Here is a 22357-nt window from a genome sequence, read left to right as displayed (position 1 = left end):
ACCCCAAATTCACCCAGATCATCTCCAATACCTCTCTCCGCTTCCTGGGCCTCTCTGTATCCATATCTATAACTGTCTCAGCACTGACTTCTATTTCAAACCCACCGACTCCAACAGCAACCTTGACTACAGCGTCTCTCACCCACCTTCCTGTGAGAATGTGATCCCTTACTCCCAATTCTCCCACCTCCACCACGTCTGTCCCCAAGATGGGGGTGTTCCACTCCCAAACATCCCAGATGTCCTACTTCGAGGAAGACAACTTCTCCCCTCTGTTGATCGAAAATACCTTCAACCACATCTCTTGCATTTCCTGCACTTCTGCCCTCAAGCCCCCTCTCACCAACAAAACCAAAGAATTCCCCTGGTCCTCACATACCTCCCCACAAACCTCCACATCCAATGCATCATCCTCCACCACTTCCACCACCTACAATCCGACCCCACCACCAAAGAGATATTTCCCTCCCCACCCCTATCTGCCTTTCATAGGGACCACTCATTCCATTGTTTCCCTCATCTGCTCCACACTCGCCACCAACCCCACTACACCTGGCACCTTTCCCTGCACTGCAGGAGGTGCAAGACATGCTCCTTCACCTCCCCTCTCACCTCCGTCAGAAGTCCAAAACTGCAATTTGTTTCTAACTCCCAGAATCATCACGTGGTAAACATAGGAAGTATATTGTGTCTGAATGCCCCACAGTACACATCAAGGTAGCACGTGCAAACAAGACACATTCCATGAATTATCAGCAACTACATACGGACCTTAATTACTCAATAGGTCATCCTATCTCATTATAGTTCACCATGGGCTTCAGTTCTCCCGTTTTGCTGATCTGCTCCGTGCTCACCTGGACTCAGGAAATTGCATGTTAGCCGTCACTTACAGACATAAATCTCACTTTTCACCAAAAACCAGCTGTACCAAGATAAATCTTTCCTTGTATTTTTCCATAAGCTCTCAAAAGAGGTGTAGATAGTCCGAGATAATGGGAACTGCAGATGCTGGAGAATTCCAAGATAATAAAATGTGAGGCTGGATGAACACAGCAGGCCAAGCAGCATCTCAGGAGCACAAAAGCTGACGTTTCGGGCCTAGACCCTTCATCAGAGAGGGGGATGGGGAGAGGGTTCTGGAATAAATAGGGAGAGAGGGGGAGGAGGACCGAAGATGGAGAGTAAAGAAGATAGGTGGAGAGAGTATAGGTTGGGAGGTAGGGAGGGGATAGGTCAGTCCAGGGAAGACGGACAGGTCAAGGAGGTGGGATGAGGTTAGTAGGTAGCTGGGGGTGCGGCTTGGGGTGGGAGGAAGGGATGGGTGAGAGGAAGAGCCGGTTAGGGAGGCAGAGACAGGTTGGACTGGTTTTGGGATGCAGTGGGTGGGGGGGAAGAGCTGGGCTGGTTGTGTGGTGCAGTGGGGGGAGGGGACGAACTTGGCTGGTTTAGGGATGCAGTAGGGGAAGGGGAGATTTTGAAACTGGTGAAGTCCACATCGATACCATATGGCTGCAGGGTTCCCAGGCGGAATATGAGTTGCTGTTCCTGCAACCTTAGGGTGGCATCAATGTGGCAGTGCAGGAGGCCCATGATGGACATGTAATCTAGAGAATGGGAGGGAGAGTGGAAATGGTTTGCGACTGGGAGGTGCAGTTGTTTGTTGCGAACTGAGCGGAGGTGTTCTGCAAAGCGGTCCCCAAGCCTCCTTGGGGACCGCTTTGCAGAACACCTCTGCTCAGTTCGCAACAAACAACTGCACCTCCCAGTCGCAAACCATTTCCACTTCCACTCCCCCTCCCATTCTCTAGATGTCATGTCCATCATGGGCCTCCTGCACTGCCACAATGATGCCACCCGAAGGTTGCAGGAACAGCAACTCATATTCCGCCTGGGAACCCTGCAGCCATATGGTATCGATGTGGACTTCACCAGTTTCAAAATCTCCCCTTCCCCTACTGCATCCTTAAACCAGCCTAGTTCGTCCCCTCCCCCCACTGCACCACACAACCAGCCCAGCTCTTCCCCCCCACCCACTGCATCCCAAAACCAGTCCAACCTGTCTCTGCCTCCCTAACCGGCTCTTCCTCTCACCCATCCCTTCCTCCCACCCCAAGCCGCACCCCCAGCTACCTACTAACCTCATCCCACCTCCTTGACCTGTCCATCTTCCCTGGACTGACCTATCCCCTCCCTACCTCCCCACCTACACTTTCTCCACCTATCTTCTTTACTCTCCATCTTCGGTCCTCCTCCCCCTCTCTCCCTATTTATTCCAGAACCCTCTCCCCATCCCCCTCTCTGATGAAGGGTCTAGACCCGAAACGTCAGCTTTTGTGCTCCTGAGATGCTGCTTGGCCTGCTGTGTTCATCCAGCCTCACATTTTATTATCTTGTAGATAGTCTGAGTTTTTTTTCCCCCAAGGTAGGAATGTCAATTACATGGGGACATTTGTTTAAGGTAAAAGGGGGTAAGTTTAAAGGCAATGTGAGAGGCAAGTTTTCGCTTTACAGAGGGTGGTAAGTGCCTAGAATGCGCTGTCAGAGGAAATGGTGGAGGTAGACACAATAGCAATATTTAAGAAGCATCTTGAAAAATATACGAAGAGGTAAAGAATAAAGATATACAGCTTGCGTAGACGCAAAAGGATTTTAGTTTAGAAAGGCATCATGTGTCAGCATTGGTGATAATGGGAACTGCAGATGCTGGAGAATCCAAGATAATAAAATGTGAGGCTGGATGAACATAGCAGGCCAAGCAGCATCTCAGGAGCACAAAAGCTGACGTTTCGGGCCTAGACCCTTCATCAGAGAGGGGGATGGGGTGAGGGTTCTGGAATAAATAGGGAGAGAGGGGGATGCGGACCGAAAATGGAGAGGAGAGTATAGGTGGGGAGGTAGGGAGGGGATAGGTCAATCCAGGGAAGACGGACAGGTCAAGGAGGTGGGATGAGGTTAGTAGGTAGGAGATGGAGGTGCGGCTTGGGGTGGGTGGAAGGGATGGTGAGAGAAAGAACAAGTTAGGGAGACAGAGACAGGTTGGACTGTTTTTGGGATGTAGTGGGTGGAGGGGAAGAGCTGGGCTGGTTGTGTGGTGCAGTGGGGGGAGGGGACGAACTGGGCTGATTTTGGGATGCGGTGGGGGAAGGGGAGATTTTGAAGCTGGTGAAGTCCACATTGATACCTTTGGGCTGCAGGGTTCCCGAGCGGAATATGAGTTGCTGTTCCTGCAACCTTCGGGTGGCATCATTGTGGTACTGCAGGAGGCCCATGATGGACATGTCATCTAAAGAATGGGAGGGGGAGTGGAAATGATTTGCGACTGGGAGGTGCAGTTGTTTATCGCGAACCGAGCGGAGGTGTTCTGCAAAGCGGTCCCCAAGCCTCCGCTTGGTTTCCCCAATGTAAAGGGAGCCGCACCGGGTACAGTGGATGCAGTATACTACATTGGCAGATGTGCAGGTGAACCTCTGCTTAATATGGAAAGTCATCTTGGGGCCTGGGATGGGGTGAGGGAGGAGGTGTGAGGGCAAGTGTAGCACTTCCTGCGGTTGCAGGGGAAGGTGCCGGGTGTGGTGGGGTTGGAGGGCAGTGTGGAGCAAACAAGGGAGTCACGGAGAGAGTGGTCTCTCCGGAAAGCAGACAAGGGTGGGGATGGAAAAATGTCTTGGGTGGTGGGTTCGGATTGTAGATGGTGGAAGTGTCGGAGGATGATGCGTTGTATCCGGAGGTTGGTGGGGTGGTGTGTGAGAACGAGGGGGAACCTGTTTGGGCAGTTGTGGCGGGGGCGGGGTGTGAGGGATGTGTTGCGGGAAATGCGGGACCCACTTCACCAACACCTTCCACCCCAACCTTCAGTTCACCTGGGCCATCTCCAACACATCCCTCACCTTCCTGGACCTCTCAGTCTCCATCGCAGGCAACCAGCTTGTAACTGATGTCCATTTCAAGTCAACCGACTCCCACAGCTACCTAGAATACACCTCCTCCCACCCACCCTCCTGCAAAAATTCCATCCCCTATTCCCAATTCCTCCGCCTCATCTGCTCCCACGATGAGGCATTCCACTCCCGCACATCCCAGATGTCCAAGTTCTTCAAGGACCGCAACTTTCCCCCCCCACAGTGGTCGAGAACGCCCTTGACCGCATTTCCCACAACACATCCCTCACACCCCGCCTCCGCCACAACTGCCCAAAGAGGATCCCCCTCGTTCTCACACACCACACCACCAACCTCCGGATACAACGCATCATCCTACGACACTTCCGCCCTCTACAATCCGACCCCACCACCCAAGACATTTTTCCATCCCCACCCTTGTCTGTTTTCCGGAGAGACCACTCTCTCCGTGACTCCCTTGTTCGCTCCACACTGCCCTCCAACCCCACCGCACCCGGCACCTTCCCCTGCAACCGCAGGAAATGCTACACTTGCCCCCACACCTCCTCCCTCACCCCTATCCCAGGCCCCAAGATGACTTTCCATATTAAGCAGAGGTTCACCTGCACATCTGCCAATGTGGTATACTGCATCCACTGTACCCGGTGTGGCTCCCTCTACATTGGGGAAACCAAGCGGAAGCTTGGGGACCGCTTTGCAGAGCACCTCTGCTCGGTTCACAATAAACAACTGCGTTTCCCAGTCGCGAACCATTTCCACTCCCCCTCCCGTTCTTTAGATGACATGTCCATCATGGGCCTCCTGCAGTGCCACAATGATGCCACCCGAAGGTTGCAGGAACAGCAACTCATATCCCGCTTGGGAACCCTGCAGCCCAATGGTATCAATGTGGACTTCACCAGCTTCAAAATCTCCCCTTCCCCCACCGCATCCCAAAACCAACCCAGTTCGTCCCCTCCCCCCACTGCACCACACAACCAGCCCAGCTCTTTCCCTCCACCCACTGCATCCCAAAACCGGTCCAACCTGTCTCTGTCTCCCTAACCTGTTCTTCCTCTCACCCATCCCTTCCTCCCACCCCAAGCCGCACCTCCATCTCCTACCTACTAACCTCATCCCACCTCCTTGACCTGTCCGTCATCCCTGGACTGACCTATCCCCTCCCTACCTCCCACCTATACTCTCCTCTCCACCTATCTTCTTTTCTCTCCATCTTCGGTCCGCCTCCCCCTCTCTCCCTATTTATTTCAGAACCCTTTCCCCATCCACCTCTCTGATGAAGGGTCTAGGCCCGAAACGTCAGCTTTTGTGCTCCTGAGATGCTGCTGGGCCTGCTGTGTTCATCCAGCCTCGCATTTTATTATCTATGTGTCAGCATGATCTTGTTGGGGCAAAGGGCCTGTACCTGTGCTGTACTGTTCTTTGTTCTCCCACCTTGCTCAGCTGCTTCAATTGGCACTGCTTTTCAATTATAACCAATAGCTTGTGGCCTTTCAGTGTGTTAATTTAATCAGCACTGACCTAACAGGGGCACACAACTTTGACATGTCGCAATTTCTTGGACTTTTCCAAAAACCTGCCTGTAACACTGAGCTGACAACTAACTCCCAAAACTTGGCCTAGTTTCTAACAGCACAGAGATATCCAGCTGCTCTTGATTTCTCACTAGTCCTCAACTACATAGGTTCACTGTGTTTCAGTTGCCCTTTCAGCAATACAGTTCAACATCTAATTTCTGCATGAAATTGCTGCTCTTTTTCCAAAGATTTCTGTGCACCCCAGCAACACAGATCAATTCAACTGGTTTGAACATTCTCACAACTCAGAGTCAATGCCATTCAATTGCCTTTCCCGCTGTATAACCAAAAGTCAGCTTTTCTCACATGGGGCCTGCTCTGTCTCTCCAAATCCCATATCTCCACTCTCTTTCTGTAGTCTTTTGCACTGATCTTCTGTGACCACAGAGTTGATCCGAGTGACCTGTTAAAAACCTTCCAAGAAGCACTGTCTATTGCAGGAAGAGTTTAATGTTGACACCTAGCAATGCTGGAACTGAGTATGCTCTGAAATCTACATTTCACACACTTAACATTTACTTGCTCAGTACAAAGAAGAGAATAAAACTAAATCATTTTAACATAAGGTCATTTTTCATCTGTTGATTGTGTATCTGTTTAGCCTAATATATTTAAACTCTATTGTATAGTTTCTGGTGAACGCGATGATTCTGTAATCTCATCTCAACATTCCATTTCTTGATGAGGGACCCTCCAGCCTTCAGGACTCGATATCAATTATTTTAGGGCTGGAGCATTTTCAACCATATCACCCCACACACACCAGGCTTTGTCATCACTTGGACTGCTACCACAACCAACCCTTCAGCTATCTATGATCCTAATTAGCAGCTTTTTATTCCCTCAAGCTGACCATTCCTTTATCTGCCCAACTGCTATTGTCTCTCACTGGGCTCCATCTCCACCTATTGTTTACTCCTCTCCCCATTCCATCTTCAGCATATATGCCAACCTTTTAAAAAGCTTTAATCAGTTCTGAAGAATGGCCACTGGACTTGAAACGTTCTCTCTGCAGATGCTGCCAGACTTCCTGAATTTCTCCAACAATTTCTGTTTTCGTTTCAGATTTCCAGCTTCCGCAGTTCTTTGGGTTTTATTATGATAATTCAGTAAATACGTCACTGATTTTGTGATGTGAATGGCTGAAAAGGTAAATGCTAAACTAAGTTATGACTAGAACTGGAGCTAGCTCGAGGTATGTTAGAAGTTTGTTTTTCTTTATTCTTTCATGGGGATGAGGGCGTCACTGGGTAATTACCCATCCCTAATTGCCCAGAGGGCAGTTCAGAGTCACCCACATTGCTGTGGGTCTGGAATCACATATAGGCCAGACCAGATAAGATTTATAGTATGTTTCCAAACCTCACTGAGTACCACTGGCTTTTAGAGATCTGTGATTTTTCATTGAGCACTGTGAAAAGGTTTTATTCAAATGCCTTGTTTCCTATGCATAATTTTTTTTCAATCAGTTGAGCATAGTTATTCAAACTGCTAATTTTGTATTTGGAAATAGTGGCAGATAAAGCTTGCACTGCAGTTTAATTCCATTGGTAATCCAAACAACTAGCTTTTCCTCATACCAAATTGACTTGCAAATGCTATTCATGGTTTGTCGAGACAGCCAGTGCACCTGTTGATGGTTGTTATCCCTAATGTAGGGGAGCAACGCTGTTGAGCAGTCATTTAATCACCAGCTGTTTATTAATACCTTGGAGATGAAATTTCTTACCCTCAGGGACAAGACATCCCACCTCAGCGAGTTGCCTGCCAATTAGAGGTGCACAGTGCCAGCGGGAATGATGGCCTCTGCCAAAGATGGCCAGGTGCAGTGGATCAGAACTTTGTAGGTGTTTGGAGGCTTCCATGGGGTTTTTTGGGAGCTGGTGTTTAAGAAGCCCGTTTGGGGTGGGGGTGGGTGGCGTGCAGCTTGGTTGGGTGCGTTACACCTTGTGAGGGGTGTCAAAGTGGGGTCACTGGGCCAGTTAAAGAGAGAACTCTCTCCCACCAACAGCCCATGTACAGAATTCTGACAAGCGGGCTTCTCGGAACAGACTCCTCCTGTGCTAGTGGTAGCAGGATGGGGTCTTTTAATGAGCATCAGCCAATCTAGGGGCCTCAGCTAGCCCATTGACAAACAGGCCCAGGTGAGGAGGCATCGACCAGGCCACCTGCTGGGTTTAACATGCACAGCTTCTCCCTCCACCTCCCACCCGGTTGGGGAAGCATCAAAGTGAACCTGTGCTGGAATATGAAGAAAAGTTGTACAAATTGGCACAAAGCCAATGATCAGAAGTTGTGAATCTGGCTACAAACATTGCAGGCATCTGATTCACATCCAGCACCATTATTTAGTCACATCCTGAATCGTGCATTCTGATCCCCATGTTTATTCCCATTTGTAAAATTTTGTTTACATCTTACAAATCCCTTTCAGAGCTCAAAAGGTGCTGTCAAAGTAGTTGAGGACTCTGGGTCTGTACTCGATGGAATTTAGAAGGATGAAGGGAGATCTCATTGAAACTTACGGAATACTGAGAGGCCTGGATATGGTGGACATGGAAAAGATGTTTCTGTTAATAGAAGAGACTATAATTTGAGGACATAGCCTCAAAGTGAAGGGGCAGCCCTTTAGAATTGAGATGTCAAGAAGTTTCTTCAGTCAGAGAATGGTTAAACTGTGAAAATTATTGCCAAGCCATTGAGTATATATTTGAGACAGAGATGAATAGATTCTTGAGTAGGAACGGGATCATGGGTTACAGGGAAAAGGCAGGAGAATGGGATTTAGAAATATATCTACAGCTGTGATCAAATGGTGGAGCAGACTCGATGGGCTGAATGGCCTAATTCTGCTGTTATATCTTATGTTCTTACTTCAGTGATGCATTTTGTAGAAGGTACATTCTGTAGCCACCATGCATCAGCGGTGAAGAGAGTGGATATTTAAACTGGTGGCTGATGTATAAGTTAAGCATGTTTCATTTTTGTGAATAGTGTCGAATTGTTTAAATGCTGTTGAAGCAACCTTTATGCGGAAAGTCGTGAATATTACATCGTACACCTTACTGATGGCTTGTAAATGTTTTACTGAGTCAGAGGGTGAGATATTCACCACAGAATTCTTAACCTCTGACCTGCATATGTAGTCACTATTTTTGTGGCTGGCTCAATAAGCATTGGTTAGTCATGAGACCCAGAATGTTGCCAGTGGGAGACTCAGTGTAATTTCATATCCAGGGAAGATGGTTAGGCTCTCTCTTTCTGTGGGTGGGCGTGGCACTTGTGTGACATGAATTTTACTAAGCAATTATCAAAGTTATCAGTCCAAGTTGAGCAATGTGTAGGTCTTGCTCACATGGCTGTAGACACCTTTAGTATCTGAAGAGACATGAATAGAACCTAAATACTGTGCAATCATCTGGGATCTTTCCTGTTGCCAACCCTGTTGGGTTGATGCCTCTATTGTAGCCATTATGGAATGGCCTGGCTTGGATCTTGTCTAGTTCTGGAGTGCAAGTCTTCACCACCCGAGCTGTCGGGCCCCAACCTATTGCTGTATCCAAATTGCAATTCGGAGGAATGTAGGTTTATACTGTTATAAAGGAGAATTTCACCTGTGTAGAGCTGGAGCTATATGGTGCAGGCAGATGCCATATTCATGTCCAAATAATGCCTCCAGAGTAGCAATGGGAGGGATCTTTACCTATGAACCGGGGTAGTCCTCATCCTTTGAGCATCAGAAAAATAACAAGTGAAAATATTGTGTGCTATTTGAGTAGCCTCCAGCAGTGCCATTACAAAAACAAATTTGGATAAGAATTAATCAGGCAGTTCAACACTGACCCAGTACCATCACTGCCGCCTCTCACAGTGCCGGGAACCTGGGTTTGATTCCACCCTTAGGCAACTGTCTAATGGAGTTTGCACATTCTCCCTGTGTTTGCGTGGGTTTCCTCTGGGTGCTCCGGTTTCCTTCCACAATCCAAAGATGTGCAGATTAGGTGGATTGGCCATGCTAAATTGCCCATAGTGTTCTGGGCTGTGTAAAGTGGGTATAGGGGAATGGGTGTTGGTTATGATGCTCTGAGGGCTGGTGTGGACTTGTTGGGCCAAAGGGCCTGTTTCCACACTGTAGGATCTTATGATCTTTGACCTAACTAAGTAATTGCAGAGTACAGCAAACATAGTAGAAAACTCATTAAAAATGCCCTCATGCCTGAAACAGTCACCCTGCTCATCTAAAGACCTCTCCCTGAATAGCAATAGCTAGAATACCAATAGAAACAGAATGGGAAGTGCCCACAAACGATTTTCAGGCCACTGCTGCTCCACTTGTCATAGTAAAATCATGCATCATTTGGTTTTACTCTTCAGCCATGGGGATATATTTGCAGTTAGTTTTCTATGTCTATCTGTAGCTTGATGCAACTTTTTTACTTCACGATATTATAAAATTAGGACTATGTAAAAATCTGTAATGAAAGTACAAACAAATTTAAAAGATGGATGTTGTAAACTTGGTTTAATTAAATTATTAACTTAAATTGAGAAATTCAATGAACTGTTTGAGTTCACAACATTACATCAGTACCAGTTCCTATATCAAAAAAAACTGAATTAACTATGACTGCCATTTCGACTAATAATTTTGTTTCTCTTTTTTCCAGTGCCCTTTTCCGTGGTAATTCAGATGTTGATCAATTAGGAAAAATTTTTGAGTAAGTTATCAGACTTTTATATTGAAGTTACGTCATCAGTATGGATTGAAATAATGGAATTAAGGGGAAAGTGGGTTTACCAGCTGTACTGTTTGTCAAAATGTTTTGCATAGATTTGGCGAACTGCATTTCTTTAATTCTGCAAACAAAGTCATACTTTAAAAGTGACCTGGGATTAACAGGGTACGATTATCAGCTTTCTTAAAGAGATGCTGGGTTTCACAGCTTCAGCCAAGCTACTAAGTTATTTTCTATTTTTTTAGATTACTCTTCCCCTAGTCCTCCTTTAGAGGACTTGGGACAACAGACAATGCCTTCTATAAATCCAATCTCCCCTTTTATCCACAGTGCATGTTACTTTCTCCAGAGAAGTGTAATAACGGAATCATGATGGCCATTTGACAAAGTCATGCTTACTTTTCCCAATTACCTTGAACTTGATTAACAATAACTTGCTTAGTTTGGGTTCTGCCAGGGCTGCTCAGTTCCTAACTGCATTACGGCCTTGGTCCAAACATGGACAAAAGGAATGAATCCAAGAACTGAGGTGAGAGTGACAGCCATTGATGCAAAAATAAATAAATAATCAACCATTCAAATTGTCCTGATGTGTGCAAGACAAAAGCCTTGGGAAAAAAGTATCTTTCTTCAACAATACGTAAATACTTAAATTGCGATCACTAACATAACACGAACCACCACAAATACTTGTCCTTAATATTTATCTGTAATTCCTCATATTGCACATTGGTCATGGTAGACCATTTCAGATTTTCTGTCTATGCTAGTTTTTGTACGTTCTCTGCTGCTCCTGCACTAGGCAGAGAAGTAGTATTGTAAAAAGAGAGTGCAATTTCAAATTAATTTATTATGCTGCCGTTTGGCTGAGAATTTGCAATAAAAGTAGTGTGAAAACATCAGTGTTCACCATTATTGGACGGTAACATCGCCAACTGTGCGGGCTCTGTTAAACATTGAAATCAGGAAGTTGCTGTTCAAGTTGCCTTGCTGCTACAGAAACCTTGCAACAGTAGTATCTTGGCATTCATTCAGATGAAGGTCATGATGTTGTGGACATTTTTCTAGGGGAGATGGAGTATAATATTTGGGAAATCTTGCTACAACTCTCCAGGACTTTGGAAAGACTGCAGCTAGAATATCGCATAAAATTGTGTTCTTCTTATGTGAGGAACATATTTGCCTGGGAAGCAGGTCAGAGACATCACTATATTGTACTAGGATGAAGAATGGTTGAGCCAATTCTCGTGGGAAGAATGAGAGTCAACCTTATTGAAATACAAACGATTTTGAGACAACTTCACGGAGTAGATGCTGAGAGAGGGTTTCCATTGATGAAAATCCTAGAACAAAAAAGCCATAGTTTCATAATAAGCAGTCACCCATTTACTACAGAGATGAGGAGGAAATTCTTTCTTGATGGTTATGAATCTCAGGATGTTTCTATCCCAGAAAGCTTTGGAGTCTTATGTATGCAAGTTGAGCTAGACAGATCTTTGAGCTGTAGTGGAGTCAATGAAATTGGAAAACAGGCAGGGAAGTGCAGTTGAGGCCAAAATCAGATCAACTGTGATCCTCCAGAATGACAGAGCATGCTGAAGAGGCCATATAGCCTCTACCTTCTGTTTGTTTTTTGTGTTCATATATGGTACAAACTCCAGAAAGTTCATATTTCAACTCAAGTGCAAGCCAATCTTTAATGACATGACAAATCTCAATCCCAAACCACCTCTCTGTAGTGAAAATTGTACTTTGCAAGTGTGAAGTTTTATTCCTTCAGCATTTTAATTCTTGGTAAAGATTTAAAATGTGAAAAATCTTCTTTTTTCTTTGTCTCATTTATTTCTCTTTCACTTCTATCTTTCCTTTCTTTACTGTTTGTTCTATGTACTGGACCTGTAATTGTATTTCACATGTCCTAGTTCAAACTTTATGCGATCTTGTTTGATAGCAGAGAGAAGACTTAATAAATACAGAACTAGTCTATTACAAAACAATTACTAAATCCAAGATACAAAAATTACTAAGAAAATGTTTAAATTGTACAGATACGTCCAGCTACCATTCTTTAAATGTAATACATCTACACTGCCAGTCCGAGAGGCGGACAGGTCTGCCAATCGAAAATTGGCGTGGAGGCAGAGCCGAGGAGGCAGACATCATGCAGAGCCGTGGTAATAGGGGACTCCATAGTGAGAGGGACTGAAAGGGGTTTCTGCGGCAACGGGCGGGATTTGAGGATGGTGTGTTGCCTTCCGGGTGCCAGGATCCAGGATGTCACTGACAGAGTGCAGAGAATCCTTAAAGGTGAAGGTGAAGAGCCAGAGATGGTGGTGCATGTTGGCACAAATGATGTTGGGAAGAAGAGGAGGGTCATTCTGCAGCGGGAATTCATAGAACTTGGAAGAAGGCTGAAAAGCAGGACTTCCAGGGTGGTAATCTCCAGTTTGCTTCCAGTTCCTCGGGCTGGAGAGGGTAGGAACAGCAAGATAATGGACTTGAATGTGTGGCTGAGGAACTGGTGCAGAAAACAAGGATTCAAATTCTTGGATCACTGGGGTATGTTTTGCGGTAAGGATAAATTATACAAGAGGGATGGGTTGCACCTTAATAGGTGGGGTACCAGCTTTCTGGCAGGCAGGTTTGCCACTGCAACGCAGGTGTGTTTAAACTAAGTAGTGGGGGGGAGGGGACATACTGGAAATGTAAGAAGGAAGTTAAAGGGAAAATGAAAATAAGAGAAGTTAGGAAAGACAACAGAATCAACCGAGCAGAAAACTCAAGAAGGGTTCATACAGAATGGTCAGGTGAAATAGGGATTGATAAGAAGGGTGAGGGGTGTAACAAATTAAAAATATTATGTATGAATGCATGAAGCATAAGAAATAAGGTGGATGAGCTTGAGGCTCAGTTGGAAATTGGCAGATACGATGTTGTGGGGATAACTGAGACGTGGCTTCTAGTGGACAGGGCCTGGGAAGTGAATATTCAAGGCTATACGTGCTATCGAAAGGACAGACTGGGGAGAGGGGGTGGGGTGGCCCTGTTGGTGAGGAATGATATTCAGTCCCTTGCGAGGGGGGACATAGAATCAAGAGATGTAGAGTCAGTATGGATAGAGCTGAGGAATTCCAAGGGTAGAAAGACCATAATGGGAGTTATCTATAGCCCCCAAACAGTAGTCTGGATGTAGGGTGTAAGTTGAATCAGGAGTTGAAATTGGCCTGTTGCAAAGGTATTACTACAGTTGTAATGGGAGATTTCAACATGCGGGTACACTGGGAAAATCAGGATGGTACTGGATCCCAAGAAAGGGAGTTTGTGGAGTGCCTCCGAAATGGATTTTTGGAACAGTTGAACAAAGGGAACTATGGAACTATGAGGGAGGAGCTGGCCAAAGTTCATGGTACAATACCCTAACAGGGATGGCAGTGGAACAACAATGGCAGGTATTTCTGGATATAATGCAGAAGGTGCAGGATCAGTTCATACCAAAGAGGAAGAAAGATCCTAACGGGAGGCAGGGGCGGCCATGGCTGACGAGGGAAGTTAAGGGCTGTATAAAGATAAAAAAGAAGTATAACATAGCAAAGATGAGCGGGAAGCCGGAGGACTGGGAAAGTTTTAAAGAGCAACAGAGGATAACTAAAAAGGCAATACGTGGAGAAAAAATGAGGTATGAAGGCACACTGGCCAAAAATATAAAGGAGGATAGTAAAAGCTTTTTTAGATATGTGAAAAGAAAAAAAATGATTAAGACTAAAATTGGGCCCTTGAAGACAGAAACGGGTGAATTTATTATGGAGAACAAGGTAATGGCAGAAGAGTTGAATAGGTACTTTGGATCTAGCTTCACTAGGGGAGACACAAGCAATCTCCCAGATGTTATAGTGGCTGAAGGACGTAGGGTAATGGATGAACTGAAGGGAATTTATATTAGGCAGGAAATGGTGTTAGATAGATTGTTAGGTCTGAAGGCTGATAAGTCCCCGGGACCTGATGGTCTGCATCCCAGGGTACTTAAGGAGGTGGCTCTAGAAATCGTGGACGCATTGGTAATTATTTTCCAATGTTCTACAGATTCAGGATCAGTTCCTGTGGATTGGAGGGTGGCTAATGTTGTCCCACACTTCAAGAAAGGAGGGAGAGAGAAAACCGGGAATTACAGACCGGTTAGCCTGACGTCAGTGTTGGGAAAGATGCTGGAGTCAATTATAAAAGATGAAATTGTGAATCATTTGGATAGCAGTAACAGGATAGGTCAGAGTCAGCATGGATTTACGAAGGGGAAATCATCCTTGACCAATCTTCTGGAATTTTTTGAGGATGTAACTATGAAGATGGACAAGGGAAAGCCAGTGGATGTAGTATACCTCGACTTTCAGAAAGCCTTTGATAAAGTCCCACATAGGAGATTAGTGAACAAAATTAGGGCACATGGTATTGGGGGCAAAATACTGGCTTGGATTGATTATTGGCTGGCTGACAGGAAGCAAAGAGTAGTGATAAACGGGTCCCTTTCGGAATGGCAGGCAGTGACCAGTGGTGTTCCACAAGGTTTGGTGCTGGGACCGCAGCTATTTACAATATACATTAATGATATAGATGAATGCTAGCGAGTTTTGAGAAGATTTGTAGCTCAGGTTGAGGTTCTGGATGTAAGTTTGCTCGCTGAGCTGGAAGGTTTATTGTCAGACGTTTCATCATTCTGGGTAACATCATCAGTGAGCCTCCGATGAAGCGCTGGTGTTATGTCCTGCTTTCTATTTATCTGTTTAGGTTTCCTTGGGTTGGTGATGTCATTTCCTGTTCTTTTTCTCAGAGGGTGGTAGATTGGCTCCAAATCAACGTGTTAGTTGGTGGAGTTCCGGTTGGAATGCCATGCTTCTAGGAATTCTCGTGCATGCCCATCTACCGCCCTCTGAGAAAAAGAACCAGACAATGACATCACCAACCCAAGGAAACCTAAACAGATAAATAGAAAGCGGGGCATAACACCAGCACTTCATCGGAGGCTCACTGATGATGTTACCTAGAATGGTGATGAAACGTCTGAAAACGAACCTTCCAGCTCAGCGAGCAAACTTACATCCATAGATGAAGGCATTAAAAGTAATTTTAGCAAATTTGCTGATGACACAAAGCTGGGTGGCAGGGTGAAATGTGAGGGAGATGTTGTGAGAATACAGGGTGACTTGGACAAGCTAGGTGAGTGGATGGATGCATGGCAGATGCAGTTTAATGTGGATAAATGTGTGGTTATCCACTTTGGTGGCAAGAACAGGAAGGCAGATTACTATCTAAATGGAGTCAAGTTTTTAAAACAAAAGGGGAAGTACAACGAGATCTGGGTGTTCTTGTACATCAGTCAATGAAAGCAAGCATGCAGGTACAGCAGGTAGTGAAGAAAGCTAATAGCGTGCTGGCCTTCATCACAAGAGGAATTGAGTATAGGAGCACAGAGGTCCTTCTGCAGCTGTACAGGGCCCTGGTGAGACTGCGCCTGGAGTATTGTGTGCAGTTTTGGTCTCCAAATTTGAGGAAGGACATTCTGGCTATTGAGAGAGTGCAGCGTAGGTTCACGAGGTCAATTCCTGGAATGGCGGGACTATCATATGTTGAAAGATTAGAGCAACTGGGCTTGTATACTCTTGAGTTTAGGAGGATGAGAGGGTATCTGATTGAGAAGTATAAGATTATTAAGGGATTGGACAATCTGGGGACAGGAAGTATGTTTCCGTTGAAGGGGGAGTCCAGAACCAGAGGACACAGTTTAAAAATAAGAGGTAGGCCTTTTAGAACAGAGTTGAGGAGAAACTTCTTCACCAAGAGAGTGGTGGATGTGTGGACTGCTCTGCCTCAGAAGGCAGTGAAGGCCAAGTCTCTGGATAGTTTCACGAAAGAGATAGATAGAGCTCTTAAAGATAGTGGAATCAAGGGTTAAGGCGATAAGGCAGGAACAGGATACTGATTGTAGATGATCAGCCATGATCATAATGAATGGTGGTGCTGGCTCAAAGGGCCAAATGGCCTACTCCTGCACCTATTGTCTATTGTCTAACACATACAACTTCCTTCAAGCCTGGGGAATAATATAAAACTCAGTAGTGTATTTTATGCCATACTTATCTTACAGGTACTTTGGACAAGACAGTTAAATTTAGGAAAAAATTATTATCCACAAATAATTACAAATACTGATTTGAAGCTAATGTCACTTCCCACACAAATTGTTAGCACTTGGTTGAGTTTATTTCTGGATCAGTTATGGCTGATTGAAATTTCTTTTCTTTGAGACAGTGTTGTATAGGTTCAGATGTCTCCTTTAGCAATGGTAAGGTCTTCCAGTGGATTTTCAATTCTCAAGCTTTGATGTGAGGAATTTCAGATAAAGAGAGAGGGCAAAGACTGTTTCTCCTGCATCATGTTTTCTGTGTTCAAAACCAATACATTTTACACCCACAGATTGAATCATATGACTTGCAGTATTGTAATCAGCATTTGTTCTATGCAAATGTGACACTTCTGCTGCTGTAACTCTTCCTTTGTTTGAAGTGTTTTTCTTCCAAAACGTTGAAATTACTTGTATGTCCAGCTATTGATGAACACTAGTATTTCGGATAACACAACTTCATACCATGTGACGAAATCTCCTACTATTAATTTTAGACAAATCCTTTGTGAAGGACAGGTCAAATTAGGTAAAGAATTCAAAATGGAAGATTTTGGGCAGTGTGATCTGTAGAAGCAAAATAACTGCATTTTCTGAAAGTCTGAAATGAAAGCAGTAAGTTCTGGAAATAATCAGTGTATCGGGCAGCATTTCTTGAAAGATAAACAGAGTTTCTGTTTCAAAACTGTCATAAATTGAAGATGTCATTAAGAAATGCTGCAATAAATCTTGCCTGTTTTAAGGTATGTGCAGTTCTGGTTGTGTATGTTACAAATTCAAGTGCAGTGTTCGGGGAGCCATGCCACATACAGTTTGCATTAAATTTTGTGTCAAGTGCAAATTCATAAACTATTATTTTCTTAGAGTCATTGCTTAGTGCTTGTTGTACAGTAGCATAATACTGACCTACAATTCTCTGTCTGATTTCAATCTCGAGAAAGAAGTAGAATGACATTACAGGATCTAACCATCTACTTATTTGGATGAGGGAATCTCATTAAAAAGCCTACAACATCCTAATAGGACTAGACAGGTGAATTTCAGGAAGGATATTCTAACTTACTGGGAAGCCCAGAACCAGGGTTCACAGTTCAAGAGTACACGGTAGGCTATTTAGGACTGAGATAAGGAGAAAATTCTCCACCCAAAGAATGGTGATGAGTCTGTGGAATTCTCTGTCACAGACAGCAGTTGAGCAAAACATTTAAGGGAGTTAGGCCTATTTATAAGTGCCAAAGGGATCAAAGGTTATGGGTCAAAACTGGGAATAAGATACTGAATTGGATGATCGGTCATGATCATATTCAATGATGGAGCAGATTTGAAGGGCTGAATGACCTGCTCCTGTTCCTATTTCTATGTTTCTATCAGTTTAAAATGAGAAGGGTTATCCATCGACACTTTTCAGTCCAACAATAATAGACTAGCAATATAGGAGGCTAGCAAAAATTTGGATACTTGGGAGCACTGCACAAAAAGTTCCACAAGCCACTTTACTCCACCTCACTGACATGCATGCGGTCAGTATATCATTACATTGCCTATCTGCACTGCCACGCACTATGACACTAATGTGCCCGTGAGTGTATTATAATAGGCAGCATATATCCTCCCCAAAATTGACAGCGCAAAATGTGGATCAGAGTTAAAAAACAAGCTATAAATTACTGGAGGACTGTTCTGCAGGCAGGTCCGATTTGGAGTGAGACTTACTCCTGACTGACAAATGTACCCTGAAACTATCTAAAGTCCAGTCCAAAGGTCATGGTCATTTACATGGGAACCCAGGATCTATCCACAGTAGGAGGCTCGCTGTACTCTCTATAAAACCCAGGGGGAAATAATGCACATTTTTAAGCATGCAAACTCCATTTTTATCAGGATCAGGACCTATCATGTTATGTATGCTTACATAAGGCAGATATTTTTAGTTTTGTAAACATTTGAGGCTGGCATGGAGTGGGTAAGAGTGGGGGAAGCAGTTGCAATGTGATACCTGCACAGACAGGTTTGACATTGGAATTTCAGATAGAGACAACACATATCTAATATTTGCCTCAAATTTCTCCACCATTCACCGGAATGTCCTGAAATCATATTTCCAGATTAAAAGAATTGCCAGGCAAACTTTCACTAATTGTTTCTTATTCTTGCAAATTGGATAATAAAATTATTTAAATATTTTGTTCTGTTGAGTGGATGTAAGGAATGTTGGATCAGCCAAGATCCTATTGAATGGGAGAGTTGGCTCAAGGGGCTGAACAGCCTAATCCTGTTTCTAATTCTTATGGTCTTATTATAGTGACTGAGTCTTAGCACAAATACACACATTTCATGCATTTATTGTTCTCATTGCAGCAACATCAATTTTATTAAAGTATTTAATGTCATTTGTACAGCACATTTGCTTTTTGGTAAGGGAGATTACAGAAGTGTTACTTTTTCAGTAGTATTTAACAAATATGTTCCTGTTAGTATAGTTTAGCAAAAGGGATAAACAGTGCCTTCCAGTGGCACATCCAAGAAACTAAATATAATTCCTCCAAATTCTCATTAGTAATACAGGAACAACGTTTTATCAGAGACAGCTCTGAGGGTTTCATGTGAAAGTTTTGAGTTTACTCATTACAAGTATAACCTTGCTGTCAGGCATTGTTTTATTTTATTCTATCACTTAAACTACTAAAATAATTACTGCGCAGTGCCAGTAAAGCTGCCTTCTAGAGCAGGGGAACAGGTTTGTTTCAGACCTGACTTATATTGAGAAAACGATCAAAAAATTTTGAAGTAGCAGTAGTATGGTTATTTGAACATTAATAATTGTATGCACCAATATGGAGGTGATTGATTTATTGATTGATTTGCTGTTGTCACATGTACCGATATACAGTGAAAAGGGTTGTTCTGCTTGCTGTACAGGCATATCATACCATACAAATCGCAGGGTAGCAGAACAGAGTGCAGAATATAGTCTTCCAGCTGTTGAGAGTGCAGAGAGAGAGAGACATCAGCATTAACATTTGAGAGATCCATTCAAAAGTCTAATCGTGAGGAAGAAACTATTCTTGAAACTATTCATATGGGTGTTCAAACTTCTATATCTTCTGCCCTTCAGAAGAGGGTGGAAGAGAGTATGACTGGGGTGGCAGGGATCTTTGAATATGTTGATTGCTTTCCCAAGGCAGCAGAATCAAGGCTTCCAGGCTAATTCTCTTGAGGCCAAGTTTGAATCTGACCACTGATGGAATTTGAATTCATGTATCAAATCTGGAATTGAAAATCTTGTCTCAGTGATAGTCACCGTGAAGTTACATTGTCTACATGACCAACACGAGACCCCCCAAGCAGGTGCTGTAATCCCAGCTTCAAAATGGAAGGCAAGCCCCAGGTGGACAGAGGAATCACTTCAGTGATACCCTCAAGGGATCACTGGCGAAATGCGACATCCCCACAAAATGGGATTCACTGATGCAAGACTGTCCAAAGCGGAGGAGGAGCATCCGGGAAAGCATCTAGCACCTGGAGACTTGTCGGAAAAAAATGTAAGACAGGCTAAAACAGTGAGAGGAGAATGCTGCTACACCAATGCCACACCAACCCCTTTCTGTAACCACCACCTGCCCCAAATTTAGCAGAACCTGTGGTAGCCACGTCAATCTTTACAGCCACCTACGGACTCAGCTGAGAGTGGAAGAGAGTCTTCCTCGCCTGCAACAGATCGCTGATGCTGACTATCCATTGTTGTAAAACCCATCTGGTTCATTAATGCTGACCTTGCACGTCTGGCCTACTTGTGACTCCAGCACACACTAATGTGGTTGGCTCTTAACTGGCCTCTGATATGGTCAGCCAGGCTACTCAGTTCAAGAGCAGTTAAGGAAAGGCAACAAATGTTGGTGTTGCTATCAATGCTCACATCCCATGAAATAATAAAAAAAAGCCTGACTGCCTCTAATTTAATTCCATTATACTCTTCTTATTGCTTAAGACTGTTACAGCTGATTTTATGACTTAGGTAACATCCATTGTTACAGTGCCAACGGTCAGGTTTCTATCGTAATAAACAAATGGAATGGCTATTTTTTCGTAAAGATATTCAAAAAGCTGCAGGCACACTGTGATTTCTAAGACTATTTTTTTTTTAGCAGATTGATAGTTACAGAGAAGAACACAGCTTTTCCTAAAAAGAGGGATTTCTCACTTGTTACATGGCTGATTATTGAATGACTGTTCACTTCTCACAGCAAGGAAGAGAAATTCAAAAAACTTGCCCAATCAACTTAAGGCTTCTCTGAAGTAGGGTAATATTAATTCATAGTTGCCAGACAGCAGCCTGCCCACTCCTTTGGGGTGAAATCACATGTTGTGGGGGGGGAAAAGAACAAAATGGAGGAGTTAGAGTTAAGTATGTCCCACTATAAAATATAGCTTCAAACCAGTGAATTATTGTGAATGTGATTTTGTTCTTAAATTCCTTTTGCACCAAAGTTAAAGTATTGTCTGTTCATACAGTGTACTTGGTCTTCCAAGTGAGGATGATTGGCCTCTAGATGTGGCGCTACCAAGAGATGCATTTTCAACACGATCTCCACAACCAATACAGGACTTAGTGCCAGAGATAAATGAGCCAGGGAAAGACCTGCTGCTGGTATGCTTGTGTTCATATACTCTTCATTAACAATATAATTAATTTTTGCGAGCAAATCCAATTTTTGTTATTGAAAACTGAGAAATCAACATGAAAATTTACCAATATGCATGATTTTTCTCAAATAATGGACATCTATGAATGTATAGATTTTAGTTACTGATTTTAAGCTCTGCATTCCTTTGTTGAAAGCTTATGGCTAGAAATTTCCTCAGAGTTGTTTTGCTACTGTTACTCAAGCTTTGACAAAAATGCATTTGGCTAATCTTGAGCTAAATGTAACTTGGTGTTTTATTTTTAATCTGTCTGCTTCTTTTTATAAAAAACAGAAATTTTTAACCTTTAACCCAGAGAAGAGAATATCTGCTTTCAGTGCACTGTCTCATCAATATTTTATGGACCACGAGAAATACACTGAAAATCAGAACTTGTGTCTGTCTCCAAACCAGTCATCTTCAGAGGGGAACACTGCTTAACACCTGCTAGAAGAACACAAGGCTGCAAGATGTGCTGATTTCTTAGGCGATTTCATTTGTCAAGCATTGAATTCTTGGTCATACATTATACTCTCGCAAAGATTACTTGACAACTCAAATATTTTACAGTATGACACAATCTCATCAGTATGCTGCTTTTAAAATATGCCTCTTATTTGTGCTTTCTTGATTATATAACCCATTGGAGGTTTACTGTTAATGAAACAATGCAAAAACTGTTGCGGCTCCTCCGCCACATCATCCCTATCCATCCTGCCCCAGGAAATTTCTGGACTCAGTTAGCTGCTGTCTATTCACAAATGCTGCAAAATCTTGTTACCTGAATATGGCGTGCTGCAAATGTGAAGTATTTGGAAAAATGGAATAAAGTCACTGCCAAACTACCGAATACCATCACTGCCAATCCTGCCAGAGTTTTTTCTCCAGCTGCTATGGCCAGAATTTGAACGTTATAAGATAAGGCATATTAAATGTCCTCACTGAAGAATGTAGTTTTTTTTTTAAATGATCTTTAAATAATAAACCATTAAAGGTGAAACGTATTTCTTCAATCATTCACCCAAGGTGCTGTGAACATTTGGGTATCAACAATCTTTTATATCAACAACTATGGAAAAGTTTCAGAAGTGATTGCTGTGGCATTAGCTGGAACAAAAGATTTAACAGAACAGTTGGAATTTATAGAACTGCTTCATATTGTGCAAATAAGAAGGAACATTGTTTTTAAAGAATCATGACTACTTTTTTGCATTTATACAAGATGCTTGTTTTAGATGGTATTTTTATATAAACTGCAACAGAAGACAACGCATTGAATTTGGAAAA

General features: G+C 43.6%; 1 protein-coding gene across 4 annotated transcripts in view; it reads left to right on the top strand.

Moving 5' to 3' along the window:
- cdk6 (cyclin dependent kinase 6) overlaps positions 1 to 22070 on the top strand; it is a 233213-nt gene extending 211143 nt beyond the window's left edge. For all 4 annotated transcript variants that reach the window (XM_048521459.1, XM_048521475.1, XM_048521467.1 and 1 more), the window contains exons 6-8: positions 10147 to 10197; positions 20900 to 21035; positions 21365 to 22070. In XM_048521459.1, the coding sequence (XP_048377416.1) occupies positions 10147 to 10197; positions 20900 to 21035; positions 21365 to 21511 (334 nt within the window). In that variant the 3' untranslated portion in view covers positions 21512 to 22070. The remainder of the gene's footprint in view (positions 1 to 10146; positions 10198 to 20899; positions 21036 to 21364) is intronic.
- The last annotated feature ends 287 nt before the right edge of the window (positions 22071 to 22357 follow it).

This window comes from Stegostoma tigrinum, chromosome 2, assembly GCF_030684315.1.
Source record: "Stegostoma tigrinum isolate sSteTig4 chromosome 2, sSteTig4.hap1, whole genome shotgun sequence".
In the NCBI taxonomy this organism is placed as follows: domain Eukaryota; kingdom Metazoa; phylum Chordata; class Chondrichthyes; order Orectolobiformes; family Stegostomatidae; genus Stegostoma; species Stegostoma tigrinum.
The sequence above is the reverse complement of the archived record's forward strand: the minus strand, read 5'-3'. Positions and strand labels throughout refer to the sequence as shown.